At 41.7% G+C, this 15,554-nt stretch overlaps 1 protein-coding gene across 3 annotated transcripts in view; it reads left to right on the top strand.

The window, feature by feature from the left end:
• Nucleotides 1-15,299, top strand: part of gpd2 (glycerol-3-phosphate dehydrogenase 2 (mitochondrial)) — a 40,171-nt gene extending 24,872 nt beyond the window's left edge. For 2 of the 3 annotated variants that reach the window (XM_053637976.1, XM_053637978.1), the window contains 8 exons: nucleotides 4,877-5,011; nucleotides 5,732-5,907; nucleotides 7,446-7,577; nucleotides 8,367-8,525; nucleotides 9,490-9,602; nucleotides 9,696-9,774; nucleotides 10,675-10,773; nucleotides 11,334-15,299. In XM_053637976.1, the coding sequence (XP_053493951.1) occupies nucleotides 4,877-5,011; nucleotides 5,732-5,907; nucleotides 7,446-7,577; nucleotides 8,367-8,525; nucleotides 9,490-9,602; nucleotides 9,696-9,774; nucleotides 10,675-10,773; nucleotides 11,334-11,459 (1,019 nt within the window). In that variant the 3' untranslated portion in view covers nucleotides 11,460-15,299. The remainder of the gene's footprint in view (nucleotides 1-4,876; nucleotides 5,012-5,731; nucleotides 5,908-7,445; nucleotides 7,578-8,366; nucleotides 8,526-9,489; nucleotides 9,603-9,695; nucleotides 9,775-10,674; nucleotides 10,774-11,333) is intronic. The other variant, XM_053637977.1, reaches the window with a different exon arrangement.
• The last annotated feature ends 255 nt before the right edge of the window (nucleotides 15,300-15,554 follow it).

Here is a 15,554-nt window from a genome sequence, read left to right as displayed (position 1 = left end):
CAGGCTTCTGGGGGGAAACCATGCATAAGCCGTATTTATAACCCCACGATGTTGGATTATTCGGCCATTGTGGGGAATGAACGGCATGGCTATTTAGCTATGCTGAAGGTGGAAGAGGCGCTTGCGATCTACCTCTCTCCTTCGACGGCAGGTAATTAGAGGGGCTGGCTTTGCCATCCAAGCCACCGTGTAAGGCCACCGTGGCAATGGTGAGCAAGGCCTATGCAGTAGTAGTCTTGCTTGTGGGTCACTTCAGACAATGACATTGTTGCAGGCCTACCAAGCAGACCTGCTGAGTGAGCTTGACATATGGCAGCATTCAGCCAGTTCCTTCCTTGTTGTGTCGAGTTCACCCGGGCATCCACGAGTGGAGCCCGGGCCAGTGCTAGTGCAAGGAAGACACAGAAGGCGAGTATGGCAGCCCACCAACCTCCGCAGACAGCCAGGGGAACCGGGCGGCCACAGTCGCAGCCTGCTACTAGGCCTGATCTGAGAATGGTCATAAAGCCCAAGCAGACAAAGAAGAGCGGTCCTGAGGGGCCGTGGAGGGACGTATCAGGGGACATGAGGTTGTTAGGGCAGTTACCCCCTAATGCTACTGTAGGGCCTCCCTAACCAAGGCTGTCCCAAGTTTTCAGTGTTCTCTGGTCAGCGAGCTGTCACAGGGCAATGAAAATCTGATGCTTTCCCTCCAATAGAATGTGGAATAATTAACATCACTAAAAGACCGTCTGGCAGCGTGGAAACTACTGCCAAATGTGTCTCCATGGGTTCTGTCTACCGTAGAAAAGGGTTACTGGGTCCAGTTTAGAGCTCGACCCCCCCGGTTCAGAGGTGTGCTCACCACAGTAGTCAGCACAGACCAGAGCCCGACGTTAGCGCAAGAAGTAAGATCTCTCTTGGACAAAGGGGCCATAGAACATGTACCCCGTTTCGTTTTACAGCCATTATTTCTTGGTCCCCAAAAAATAGAGGAGTATGTGGCCAATTTTAGATCTGCGTCATCTGAACTGTACTCTTTGGACATACAGGTTCAAGATGCCGACCAGCTTATCGTTCCACAGATTCAGTTTGAGGACTGGTTTGTGATGATAGATCTAAAAGGTGCATATTTCCAAATAGAAATATCGCTAGCTTTATCCCCTCGCACCTTCACAAAGTGCATGGATGTCACTATGGCTCCATTGTGACTCCAGGGCATCCGTGTACTAAACTACCTGGACAACTGGTTAATTCTAGCACGATCCAGGGACCTGGCGGTATCGCCCACATGAAGAGCTTGGGGCTCAGGTTGAACCTCAGAAAAGTATGCTTTTCCCAGTGCAGTGGACAGCTTTTCTAGGGGTTATAAGGATTCTACTACGATGAGAGCGTTTCTATCCCCAACATGCGTAGGGTGAATCCTATCAACACTGAGCAAGATAAAGCTGGATCTAGAACTGAGGTCGTAGAGACCTTGTTAAACGCTAGAGCACCATCCACAAGGAAATTGTATGCACTCAAGTGGCGGCTTTTTGTCTTGTGGTGTGAGGAACATCAGCTAGACCCAGTGAACTGCACAATAGCTACAGTTCTGGAGTTCTTACAAGAACTTTTCTCAGCAGGGTGGGCTCCTTCTACAATCAGGGTTTACGTGGCTGCCATTTCAGCCAGCCATGCCCTTGTTGATGAAGCCTCTGTGGGGCAACATCCTCTAACTTCGAGGTTCTTGCGTGGTGTCAGGCAGCTGAGGCCCATCTGCAGGCTGCGCATACCTTCCTGGGACCTTTCTGTGGTCCTGGAAGGTCTGTCAGGGACCCCATTTGAGCCCTTAGAGTCAGCCTCTGAGAAGCTTCTGACTCTAAAGGTAGCTCTTCTGCTGGCCCTGACATCTCTCAAGCGAGTAGGAGATCTACAAGCTCTCTCTGTTGCCCCTTGCTTCTTGACTTTGCCCCTGGATTAGGCAAGGCCTTCCTGTATCCAATGCCGGATTATATTCCTAAGGTGCCTACTTCGGCTGCCCACCCTGTGGTGTTGCAGGCTTTCTGCCCTCCTCCATTCCCCACACCGGAACAAGAGAGAATGCACCTGCTGTGTCCAGTAAGGGCTCTCTGTACTTACGTCCACTGCTCCAGCCAGTGGCGTAAGTCAGAGCAGCTGCTGGTCTGCTTTGTCGGTGACAGTAGAGGTGATGCTGTGTCAAAACAGCGCATCTCTAATTGGATAGTGGAAACAATCTCTATTGCTTATGAGGCGTGCGGTCTCGCTACGCCTCTGGGCATAAGGGCTCATTCCACTAGAGCGGATGCCTCCGCCAAGGCTTTGTCCAAAGGGGTATCCTTACAAGATGTATGTGCTGCTGCAGGGTGGTCTACGCCACACACATTCATTCGTTATTACAGCCTGGATATTCATTCCACCCCGGGCTCGAGTGTCTTGCAGTGACCCTCGGGCTTGGGTCTTTTTGAACAGGCCATACCCTCGGTGTGACGGAGTGGGTATTCTCGTTCCCATAGTGTTATGCTAAATGCAACGTCGAAGTTCCCTTTGAAAGGGAATGTCTGGGTTACGCATGTATCCCTGTTCCCTGAGAAGGGAACGAGACATTGCGTAGCTTTGTCATACCAGGGCAGGCCTGTGAATTGTGTCTTCGCTTCAGATAATAGAGGCTGACAGTGTGGTTCACAGGTACCATATTTATGTCACGCGACGCGCTTAATTTCCACGTCACCTGACCATGGCAAGCCTATAAATAGAGGCATGATATTACAAAAGTTTCAGATACGTTTCAGTCACGCATGCAAGGGTGCTCCCATAGTGTTATGCTAAACGCAACACCTCGTTCCATTCTCAGGGATCAGGGTTATATGCGTAACCCAGACGCTTTTTTTTTTTTTTACCTTTTTACATGGACCTTCAACGCCTGACAAATCAGAATCGTTCTGATCATTCAGTGTGATTATGTAAAAAATGTAATGTTGTAATGTAAAATATAAAAACTGAGATGTATCAAGAATCAGTTTATAATTGCCTGAATTGAACGGTGAGATCCTGTAGACTGTGTGTGTGTGTGTGTGTGTGTGTGTGTGTTATTGCCTTCTCAAGCCTGCTGTCTGCTCAGCTGCCCAGCCTTGTCATAAATGTTTCAGAGATGCCCTTTGATAATGAGGCTGCCGTCTTTCTTTCTATCTATCTTTCTTTCTTTCTTTTTTTTTGTTGCACCCATTCAGAAATATCAGCCTGCATATTACAGTGGCAGGTGCGTTCTCGATCGAAATGCGACTCAGTTTTAATAATTAATGCCGGAGATGTCACCGCAATAGCGAGATTGATTCAGGACTCGTTCACGGCGTGAGATGGAGTTCAAAATCAACACGAGGGGATATGCGTCAGGAGTGCAGCCGTTGTGTCTTTGTGGTTTTGTTGTTTACGTGCAAACGGACTGATTTTAATGCACGCAGCTAGGGTTTCAAGACGAGAGCTCACATTGCAACCTGTGGTATATTGTAAGCTCCCAAAATCCAGAATTCAAAACTCATAATCCTCAAAAGAAGGAATTTTTCCCAGTTGTGAGATGGGAATAATGGTTATTTCTAACCGATTTCTTACAAAGAATAATTTGCTGTTTGTGAAGGGTGCTTGGACACTGCAGATCACCAATTGCACCTATTATTATTATTATTACTACTATCGTAGTAGTAGTAGTATTATGTAACTTTTTTAGGTTGGATTTTACACAATAAGACTTTTAACTTAATATTTACTCACTTAACACCAACAAAGGCTACACAACCGAAGGTGGGAATAACAAGTCAGTATAATGCAAGGTGGGAATAACGGAAAGTGGGAATAATGGAAGGTGGGAATAATGGAAGGTCAGTATAATGGAAGGTGGGAATAAAGGAAAGTGGGAATAACGGAAGGGGGGAATAACGGAAAATCAGTATACTGGAAGGTGGGAATAAAGGAAAGTGGGAATAAGGGAAGGCAGGAATAACGGAAGGTCAGTATAATGGGAGGTGGGAATAAAGGAAAGTGGAAATAAAGGAAGGTGGGAATAACGGAAGGTCAGTATAATGGAAGGTGGGAATAAAGGAAAGTGGGAATAACGGAAAGCAGCAATAACAGAAAGTGGGAACAACGGAAGATGGGAATACAATGTGAATGCAGCTCCAATTTTTTACAAATAACTTCTGCCTTTAATAATTATTTGCTGTTTGTGAAGGGTGCTTGGACCCCGCAGACCGCTACTTGAACTTATTATTATTATTATTATTTATTATTATGTCACTTTTTTACGTTGGATTTTACCCATTAAGACTTTTAACTCCATATTTACACACTTAACACCAACAAAGACTACACAACAGAAGGTGGGAATAACAGAAGGTGGGAACACAATATGAATGCAGCACCAATTTGTTGCAAATAACTTCTGCCTTTAATTATTGTTCACTGTTTGCAAAAGGTGCTTGGACCACGCACTTGCAACTATTATCATTATTATTATTTTTATGTTAATGTTTCAGGTCAAAATGTACACAATAAGGCTTTTAACTCCACATGTGCTAATTGAATGCCAACTAAAGGGATGATGCGTCACACTCAGGGGCGTGTCTCTGTCTCCTTCTAACGACTGGCTAGTTGTCTTCTATATCCTAATATATGAATAAAGGATTGTTTTCCCTGCAAACATCTTCTCTGTTTGTTGACGTTATAGTTACATTGTCATTGTGTGTGTGTGTGTGTGTGTGTGTGTGTGTGGTCCATCACCTGCTTCAGAATCTAGGGAAACACCAGACTTGGCTTCTTCATGAGTGCTGGAATCAGTCTACTCATATCCGTGACATTTCCTCTGCGCTGTGTGTGTGTGTGTGTGTGTTCTCTGTCGTCTCAGTGCGGAGAGGAGATGTCCTGGCAGCCTGGAGCGGCATCCGTCCACTAGTCACTGACCCCAACTCTAAAGACACCCAGTCCATCTGCCGCAACCACGTCGTCAACATCAGCGAGAGCGGCCTGGTCACCATCGCCGGTCAGTTCAGGCGAAAACAATCACGTCTTTGTTGTAGCCGCTCGAGGAAATAAGTCCTGTTACGTGTTTTTGAGCAGCTCTGGTGTCGAATGTGCAGTGGGTTTCTGTGTTTCTGTCAGTCCCATCGTCAGAAGTGACGCATGAGTATCATTCACTTAGATCTGTATTATATCAATTCATCGCTTAGAATAAAAGGGTTCTTGAAGGGTTCTTTCAAACCCAAAAATGCACCAAAAAAAAAGAATGCACCAACTTTTTACAGGAAACCTTTTTAAATTTTTTGAATGGAAAAATTTGTTACAAATGTAATTTTGTTGTGCTGTAGTAAGTTGACAGAATTTTTAAATTTTTTTATTTTTTTCAGGTGCTTAGACCCCTTTCTGATATACTCTGTCATAGGGTTCTAGTTAGGAACTTTAAGGGTTTCTGAAAAGCCTTTAAGGGGTCGAATGTTTTTGTCTTTTGAATCTGAAAATATTTTGATGATGAGATTAGTGATAACGGTTCTGACAGCTCTAATGGATATATTCACGCTGGAGGAAATAAAAGTCTTAGGGTCATGCTGTTCTAGGAATATAATCAGTGACAGGTTGGTGCGATGACGCTGACAACGGTTACAATTTTCAATTAATAAAAGAATGACATGGCATACTTTTTATCCATTTATAGTTACATTTAATGTATATTTCGAGCGTTTAGATGTTGATTGTGTCCTTCAAGGTGGCAAGTGGACCACCTATCGCTCGATGGCTGAGGAGACCCTGGACGCTGCGATAAAGGAACACAAGCTTCACGCCGGACCAAGCAGAACCGTGGGTCTGACGCTGGATGGAGGGAAGGACTGGACCCCAACCCTCTACATCAGACTGGTCCAGGACTACGGTCTGGAGAACGAGGTCAGCTTTCAGAACCAAGAAGGCACTAAATACAACTGACTGAATTAACGTTAGCACTTTATTTAAGGGCGGTGCTCATAAGGCTACATGAAACCTGCATAAACCCTTCATGACACCTCACACAAACCTATCTAAACATTTATAAATGCTTATTCCAGCATATGTTAACTGACTATTTTGTCACTTTTGATGTCAAGTTGACATTACACCTGAGTTGACATAAGGTAGTGTTATAGCATTCATGTTCAGGTGTTATAACAACTGACTTTGTAGCTCAGTTACTACTGCTGTGATGTGAAATGACAAAAACAAAAACAAGCGTGTAGAGGATATACATCCAGCTGTCATTATGGTGCCATGACATTATTCACTGACATAATTATTCATATCGCATTCCTCAATGGTCATAACTCTGTCATGAGAGAAGTGTCACAGCATTGCGATAAGTGGTCAGTATTTTGTTATAGGCGTTTATATCCCAGCACTGTTGTATTCTCGATTCTGATTGGTCAGAAGGTGTTGATAAATTTTCCATAACAGCAGCTCTGACAAATCACAGGTTTATACAGTATTAACACGCTTGTTCTAATACGTTGTCGTTTCTATAGTAACAGCGCATCCACGGGGACTTGTACAGCGGACGCTCCACTAAAAATAAATCGATTATAAACGTGTGTATTTGTCAGTATGGTGGAGTTTTCTGTAACATTTACAGAAAGAGTCTCCAGTGTCAGCACTTTGCAACACTTTTTCAGTAACAAGCTGAACCTGAGCGAGAACCTGTTTCACAGACGAAACTATAACTGGATAAAAAGTACAGCGTATCGTTCTTTAATAAATGAAAAATTTGAACCATTTTATTCCTTACTTATAACATGTTATATCGCACTCATAATGTTTTCTGCTAAGCACAGTCCAGAGTCTGCTAGCTTTGCTAGCTCAGGAACATTGTTCCTCTGAGAGAATCAGCCCAATTATGTAGAGTTTTATAAGCCGAAGAGCTTTCCCTCAGAGTCACTTATTATTTTCCGATTGCTTTATGATACCAGTCGAAAATGGACAGAAGAAGCGAGTCGTCCTTTTCCTCTGATCGCCACTCTGCGAGTAGCTTGACTCCAGTTTGCTGTCGTCCCCTGGGGTTCATTCGGGATAGAAAGGCCGGCATCGCCCTCGTTAGGATCCGGGATGAGCTCAGTGAAGCCCTGGCCTGTACGACAGGCGCTGTTTTTGCGGCATATTTAAAAAGGTCAGCATGCAGATATTTCTGACAGCACTTGACCTTTGGTGGAAGGCTTTGAATCGAAGTAAGTGCCGCGGTTTGTTTTGTTTTTGTTTTTTTTCTTCTCTTTTTTTCGTCCAAACGTTTAACGAAGCACCGGGTGTGTATGAAAAACACTGTCAGCTGATTCACCTGGACAAAAAAACAACGACGGTGTCCAAACACAGAGGAGAGGATTCAACAGAAATGTGTGACTTTGGAGGATGTGTGGGAATGACATGTCTCACTCTTGCTCAGCTGATACACACTCTGTTCACAGGTTGCCCAGCACCTCGCAGCTACCTACGGAGGGAGGGCGTTTGAAGTCGCCAAGATAGCGCAGGTCACAGGAAAGAGATGGCCCATAGTGGGAAAGCGGCTCGTATCAGAATTCCCTTACATCGAGAGTGAGGTACATGAGCTGAATTTGTGAATAATATATACACGTGTATATGTGTTTATTATTTTGTCTACTGCCATCTAGGAAAGTGAGAACTAAAAGTGGTGCTAGTGGTGAGAAAAAAACAGAAACTACAGAAACAAGGCTGTGCAGTCTGTACACGATATTCCATCATTACACAGAGCACTGAAAAGTGCAAATAGCTAAGAAAGAAAGAATGAATGAAAGAAAGAAAAGGGGAACAGAATTAAAAAGCAAAAAAAAATATGCAGGTATAAACGGCAAAAAATAATAATAAAGAATAAAAATGGAAATAAGAAAGAAAGAAGAATGAAGGAAGGAAAAAAGAAAGTGAGAAAAGGGAAAAAAGAAAGGAAAAGATAGTCAAATGAAGAAAAAAGGGGAAAACATTTAAATAAAGGGAGAAAAAAGAAAATCTAAAGGACGAAGTGAAACAGGAAAAAGAGAAAAAGGGAAACATGAGAAAATAAATAAAGAAAAAATGTTAAAAAAGAAAAGAAAAACGTATGCATGGTGTGTGCTGTCCGGCATTAAAGAGTACTCATTGTGTGTATGTGTGTGTGTGTGTGTGTGTCTGTGTGTAGGTGATGTATGATGTATGGTATTAAAGAGTACTCATGGTGTGTGTGTGTGTGTGTGTGTGTGTGTGTAGGTGATGTATGATGTATGGTATTAAAAAGTACTCATGGTGTGTGTGTGTGTGTGTGTGTGTGTGTGTAGGTGATGTATGATGTATGGTATTAAAGAGTATTCATGGTGTTTGTGTGTGTGTGTGAGTAGGTGATGTACGCTATTAAAGAGTACGCATGCACAGCGATTGATATGATCTCTCGGAGGACGCGGCTGGGTTTCCTGAATGTCCAGGCTGCTGATGAAGCTCTTCCACGCATCGTCGAGATCATGGCCAAGGAGCTGAAGTGGAGCGAGGAGAAGAAGAAAGTACGTCATTCCTTCACTCGTTTATTAAAACAACAGAAACGTCATCCATCTGTGTTTTAAGGTCAAATTGTTGCAGTACAATTTTTACTACTGTGTGTGTGTGTGTGTGTTTTCCTTCACCAGATTGTGAGTTTGTTTGCTTTGCAATACTCGCTCTTTTATTGTTTTCAAAACACTCTGTTTTTTTTTTCCTGCACAATGCCCTCGGGAGCGCACACCAAAGGTCTCGGCCCGGTTATGTGAACACACTCGCTCGAGAGCTGAGCTATTGTTAACACCAGCACTAAATTTACCGCTTTAAATAGTCACACAATTGAATTAAACACAATATCAGCTGGGTACCGTACCTGCGTCTTACGTTGGTGTCTGAGGGGGTATATCCCAGCATCCATGTGTGAGGGTGTGTGTGAGAGTGTGTGTGTGTGTGTGTGTGTGTGTGTGAGGGGGTGATAGAGTTACATGCAGATCCAAGGTTTCCTGTCAAAACAAAACGTCTAATAATAGCGCAAATTGGTGCACTGCTTCCCAGGAGTTAAACACTCGGTCCTTCTTGAAGCACACAATACAGGTGCACCACACCCTATACACACACACACACACACACACACACACACACACACACACCCTACACGCACATACACACACTGTTTCTCATACATTGAGGTTTGCGCTTATTAGGAATGAAGAATCAAGCGTGTGTAAACTTTTGAACAGGGTAATTTTGATAAATTCAGCTATTATCTTGTCTTGTGGACTATATGTAAACATCTGTTATGTGAAATAGCTTATTCAGGACAGTACTAAATAAACAACAACATGGGCTTTTTATGATCAATCTTATTTTGTTAATAGTATAAGATTTATCAGATTCTCCAAGGGGTATGCAAACTTTTGGGCACAACTGTATATGTGCAGAGTAACAGCATTTTTGGAAACCGTGTTTGTGTGTGTGTGTGTTTTGCAGGAGCAAATGGAGGCTGCTAAACAGTTCCTGTACCAGGAGATGGGCTATAAAGCTCGCTCCGAACAGCTCACCAAGACGTCCGAGATCTCACTCACGCACGAGCAGGTGGCCAGGTACACTCTGTGTGTGTGTGTGTGTGTGAGTGTGTGTGTGTGTGTGTGTGTGTGTGTTTATTAACGGCACTAATTTTCGGTTATGATTTCCAGATATAAGAAGCGTTTCTACAAATTTGACAAAGATAGCAAAGGCTTCATCACAACATTGGATGTGCAGCAAGTCCTAGAGGTGAGGGCAGTACCAAACTTACAGTATGTAATGACTTGTATACCACAGCGCTGCTGAATTCTGGATTGCCATTGGTCAGAAGGCGTTGATTAATTTTCTATAACAGCAGCTCTGACAGTAGCGCAGCTGCAAGTCGCAGCTTTATATTAACCCGCTTGTTCTAATACGTTATCGTTTCTATGGTAACAGCTCATTCACAGGGACTGCATACGGATATGGATTCAAAATAATCGCTGTCACTGCTTTTTAACAGTCAGAGGTGAAGCTGTAACTTTAAGTTTTTCGACATTATGTTTAGGGGCGTCCTTCCATCTGTCCGTCTGAGATTCTCATCAGCGTGATACCTCAGGAACGAGCAGTTGAACGTTGGTAAGATTTACAAGGAACGATCGCTGTGACCAGCAGATGAACCGATTAGATTTTGAAATTGCTCCAAACAGCATCAAGGTCACAGCAAGGTCAAATAGTTTTTCTTCGATAGCTTCCTTCATGTTTGAAGTATATTTGAAGGCTATTTACTGCCACACAAGAAGGACTAGACTTGTTGGTGGAGAAATTCCCATCCACATTATTGGTGTCGAGATCTACTTGTTTTTAATCTATTTATTATTAGTCTTAGTTTACTGTGGAGCATATGTCCACCATACAGATCCCTGTTACTATAGAAACGATAATGTATTAGAACGAGTGCCCTGATATAAACACATGATTTGAGTTGTCATAAAAGCGGATAAATAAAACTATTTATAATCACTAATTTGCATTCATTAATATAATTTATATATCACGGATATGAAAGTTGTTTCTTTCCTGGCTATAAGAAAAAAATATATTTTAGTTCCATGTGTCTTACAAATGCTTATTTTGTTGCTGTTTATTTTCTTTTTTTTTTACCATCAGAAACTGAGCATTCAGATCGACGAGAACGCCCTGCACGAGATCCTCAACGAGGTCGATCTGAACAAGAACGGACAGGTGGAACTGGACGAGTTTCTGCAGGTACGACGTCTCGGAGAGAGCATGGAGTCAGCTTTACATAGACACAATTAATGATTACATTACAGCTGCGGTATTTATAGCTCATAGATCTTTCAAAGTGCCTCATTAACTGTCTTTTGTTCCACCTTTATTTGAGTTTAAGAAGCACCGCTTGATAGAAACTCCTGCTGAGGGAGACAAAGGTGTGGACACTTAACTGTTGCGTATGCTGTGTCCTGACCCGAGTCCTGACAGGCCAACCGTAATTAAAAGCACTGAAATGTCCTCATGGCAGTTAGAATAATGAGCATGCGGTAAATTAGCGTGAGGCATGTGGATTTTTGTCTGCTGGTAACCAAGCATGAATTAGATTACGGGTGTAATTGATAGGAACCAGAGGACAGGTGTTAAAGTAAGAAAATCACTGTCTGTTTTAATTTAGACTTAATGAGAAGCCACCAGTGGCGTGTGCGTGAGACAATGTTATGTCACATGACATAGACAGGACTGTACGCCAAAAAAAAAAAAAGTTCCTTTACTAGATATGCATCTCATAAGATCTGCTCTTCTAATTGGCTTAGCTCATGAGTGCCGTTCAGAGGGGACAAATCTCAGACAGCCGATTGGCCATCCTGATGAGGACAGTGGAGGAAGGGTTGGACTCCAGAGGACCGGTGTCGGTGGACCGCAGTGGTGGAGGAGTGTGAGGCTCGAGAACTTACAACCAGAACCACAGGTCTGAACCACAGGTCTGAACCACAGGTGTCCACTGAAAATCACATTTAAAAAAACAAAAAACACCTGAGTTCTTTTATTATCGTTCATTTTTATGTTGCTTTGCATTTATTTAAAGCAGTTTTTTAACAGTATAAACTTTTGGATATGTCTGAAAGCATTCTTTTAATCACTGGGGGAGACGAATTCAGACAATATTTACTTGAGAGTGTGCCGGTAACGCATCGTCATGACCTGACGCCATCTAAACAGTCAGAAATATTAAGTTTAGCTATGCTTTAAAATGTTTTGAAACACACGAACTAACATCGTGGCAAGTTTAAAATGCGATTTTCTGTATTACATACACGACTAATAGCATGCTGCCGGGTTTGTTCTTCGTTAACGTAGTTGTAATCGACGCCCGGGGATGCTTGATGTTCACACCATTTTATAAAATGCATGATTTTGTCTATTTTCTATAAGAACTGACGGCAAAAAAACAATCCACAAACATCGTAAAATGTCACTAAAGCATATTTGGATAGCGATATCTACGTTAGAGTGACATGGGGTGACTGATTTTGTGGGTTTCTTCTACTAAGAACCTAAATGTTTTTTGATAAAATAACATTGTGAACTGTGAATATTTAGCACTACAATCATAATATTATGGCTTACATGAGGTGAGGCCCATTTAATTATGACACTCTTGGACATTTTTTCCCCAAGGGATGTGACTATTAGCAGTAACATTTCTAAGCACTTTTCCAAACTATTTATTGCTTCACAACTGCTGGAATTGTGGAATTGTTTTAAAAAAAAATCAAAACATCTATACGCCTCATGGAGCTGTTATAACCGAAACACTGGTTATTATTGACCTTCACGCCAAATTTAGCTTGTTTGAAAATGCAGCTGTTGTAGAAAACAGGTCCGTGTTGAATATCTGGCAAAATAGGGACAGAGACATTTACACACCTTGCTTGAGTGAAAATTTGGTGTGATCTGCCTGTTGTAGGCTGGCTCAGTACATGGAGCAATACTGAAGTGCTGTGTAGTGAACATGTCTTGAAACGTTTTTACAACATGGCTGTGCCCTCGGCTCAGCGTGCGCAAGTTTCATGCTTTTATTTTGTCTTCAAACTCACTCTCTGTCCCAGGAATTTTTAAAAAGTACATTACTATACTATTTAGGGGTCCAGGCCCAGCTGACAAGAAAAGGTCCTCAGGACGTCCCCTAAATGGCCTCTACGAACGTCCCCCGAACATCCACGTATAGGGTCCATAGGACGTCGAAGGGGACGTTCACAGGACGTCCAGCGGCCATTCGGGACGCTTAGGGGACTTTCGCTGAAATTAACACATTCAGTAGTGTTATGATTTGATATCCTCTGACGTCCTCGGAACGTCCACCAGCGAACGTTATAAACCCCGGGACCAAATACGGACCTAAATGGACATTCGCGACATCCCGGGGACGTCCCGTGCTTGCTGGGGTGACACTATAGTGATATTATGTTGTCTTATTCTTCTTCTTATTCTTATTATTATTATTACTATTAAATATATGCAATGGTTATCTATAGCAGCCAAGAGACTTGGAATATCGAATATGGCACACTGAACCAGTCCCAAACTGATATCTACTCAACCGTTTTTGGATATCTCTGATTCTTACTCTGTAGAGCAGCACCAACAGGCAAAAGCTGGACACATGTTTAATTCCACAACTCTGGAACTGCTCCAATTTTAACGGTTCTGTAGGTCATCGATGGTTACAATTGCTTCAAGGTCCACTGTATTGGAATGGCCGCCATCTTGTGAAACCTCCTACGGATCTGGTCATCATGAATCTCGAATTACATGATCATGAGACTAGCCCTGAAAGAAAAGCTATGGAAGGATACTCATAATTGATGACCAATAACAGAATAACAAAGTTAATAGCAATGGCGCCAAACAAAAAGTGAGTCTGTATCTGTTTTTCGCCAAACTACGTAGGTGGATTTAAGACCATGACCTAAATGTCATTCCACCTTCAAAGGTGCGGTTTAATTAAAAGATAACATCAGATGCTCATGAAAATGTCTCCCAAAATAAAAAATAAATAAATAAAAAATGAATCATCATGAAAGCGAACAAATGGTTGTAACTTCTAGGTCAAGCAAGTCCATCACTTAGTGCTTGGACCTTTAATCGCTGGTGCATTTCTATACAATTTGGTATTCAGAACTATTCAGCAGTAACACAATAGCCAAGTTAAAAGCAATGATGCCATACAAGAAGTAACCCACTATCTCTTACCATGAACTTGGTAGGTGGGTTTAAGACCATACCCTAAAGATCGCCAATCACTGTTGTGTCATTTTACCAGGAAGTGGTGCTATAATTAACTATAATGAGCATTACATTCTCATGAAATGTCTCACCTCCCTTGTGACATTAAAATGTCCATCATTTGACTCTTTATGGAACCAAATAAAAAGTCATAACTTCTACATCACATAGTGCTCAGAAACTGTTGAATGTAAGATTTTCCGCCATTACGGCATCCACAAGTAAATTTGAAGTCGCGTGTATCAGTGTGTACACCACTGTGTATAATACTGTAGTTAACAAATTCAGAATTGCTGCTTTTTAATCTTGTGCAATAATAATAATATTCTGCTGTGTTGTATTTTGTTGCTGTATTGTTGCTCTGTCATGGATGCATGCAGTGCCATTAGCGTTCCTTGCTGGTTAGCATGACCAGTGTGTGACGAGTGCCGTCCTAGTGTCCTAGCACCTGTTATAGTTTTTTTTAGCTGTGCCATTTGTGTCGTTCATACGCTGTGATTGTACAAGGACACGCCTGAACGGTCGTGGCATGAACGCGTGCGAGATACTGTTGGCCAAGCTACTGTGATGCACTTTTCCTACACGTCTTCTCCTTTTCCTGTTCAAGTTTGCACTCACTGCACAATTGTACACATGCACTGATACTGATTTCCCAGCACTCCTGCCATGTCATTGGTCTATATGTCACTTTTTCTCAGGCAATAGTCAAAATATGGAACCAAATGAAAAGGACGGTCCGTCACTTAGTGCTTGGACCCCCTAATCGCTTAATAGTACAGTGCTATAGTATTCACTTGTGGTTATTTTATTTTTTAAATTTTTTTTTGCATTGCTCTATTAGACCTTTTTATGCTATTGAATTAATGGGTTTTTTTTTCCACTTCAATACGCACAATGTTTCCATTCCGTTTCATTCAATCAAAAAGAAAATTCATCTTGTTGTCTTAAATCTTTACGATTTGTTACTGGTTGTGTGCTTTATTATAATTTCAATCAAATTATTATTATTATTATTATTATTATTATTACTATTATTATTATTATTATTATTGTGCTTCTGCAATCTTTAGGATGTGCTAGCTTTAAACATTTATAACGAATACATTTAATGTGCCTTGTTTTCTATCAAGAGAACACTGTAATAATACCGTATATTTTACTATTTTAATTTCTTTGTGTATATTATTACTATTATTATTATTATTATTATTATTTAGACAGTAAATTTTGAGAAATGGCTACTTTTATGTGCCTGGATCTCTGGACGCAGTGCGACAGCTGTTCCAGTGTGAACGTATGATACAACAGGAGTTAAATGATTGACTTGTCTGTTGTATGTTGTGGCTGGATGAAATATCACACTGTTCCTGACTGAAAGAGATGTGTTTGAGCAAAAAAATTTTTTAACTGTATAGTAAATTACTCTGCAACACCCGAGTAATGTAATTATGGAATTAAGTATAATTAAACACAATTAAACATATCTGATTGCATCATTTGGGGTTTGGGGTCTTCTTCCGTTCATTTGTGTTTGACGAGGTCATATTTTCAACATGTCAGCTAAAGCAGGTACATCTCATCTCTCTCTCACTCACACACACACACACACACACACACACACACATATACAGTTCTTCGCTATTCTAAACTAATTGACTTTAAATCCATCATCTAAATCTATTACACCCTAATTTTGCTGATTGATGAGAATCACAGATACGTGGCCCATCCAGGCTTCTTCAGCTCTG

The sequence above is a fragment of the Ictalurus furcatus genome, chromosome 12, assembly GCF_023375685.1.
Source record: "Ictalurus furcatus strain D&B chromosome 12, Billie_1.0, whole genome shotgun sequence".
NCBI classification, from domain to species: Eukaryota; Metazoa; Chordata; class Actinopteri; order Siluriformes; family Ictaluridae; genus Ictalurus; species Ictalurus furcatus.
The sequence above is the reverse complement of the archived record's forward strand: the minus strand, read 5'-3'. Positions and strand labels throughout refer to the sequence as shown.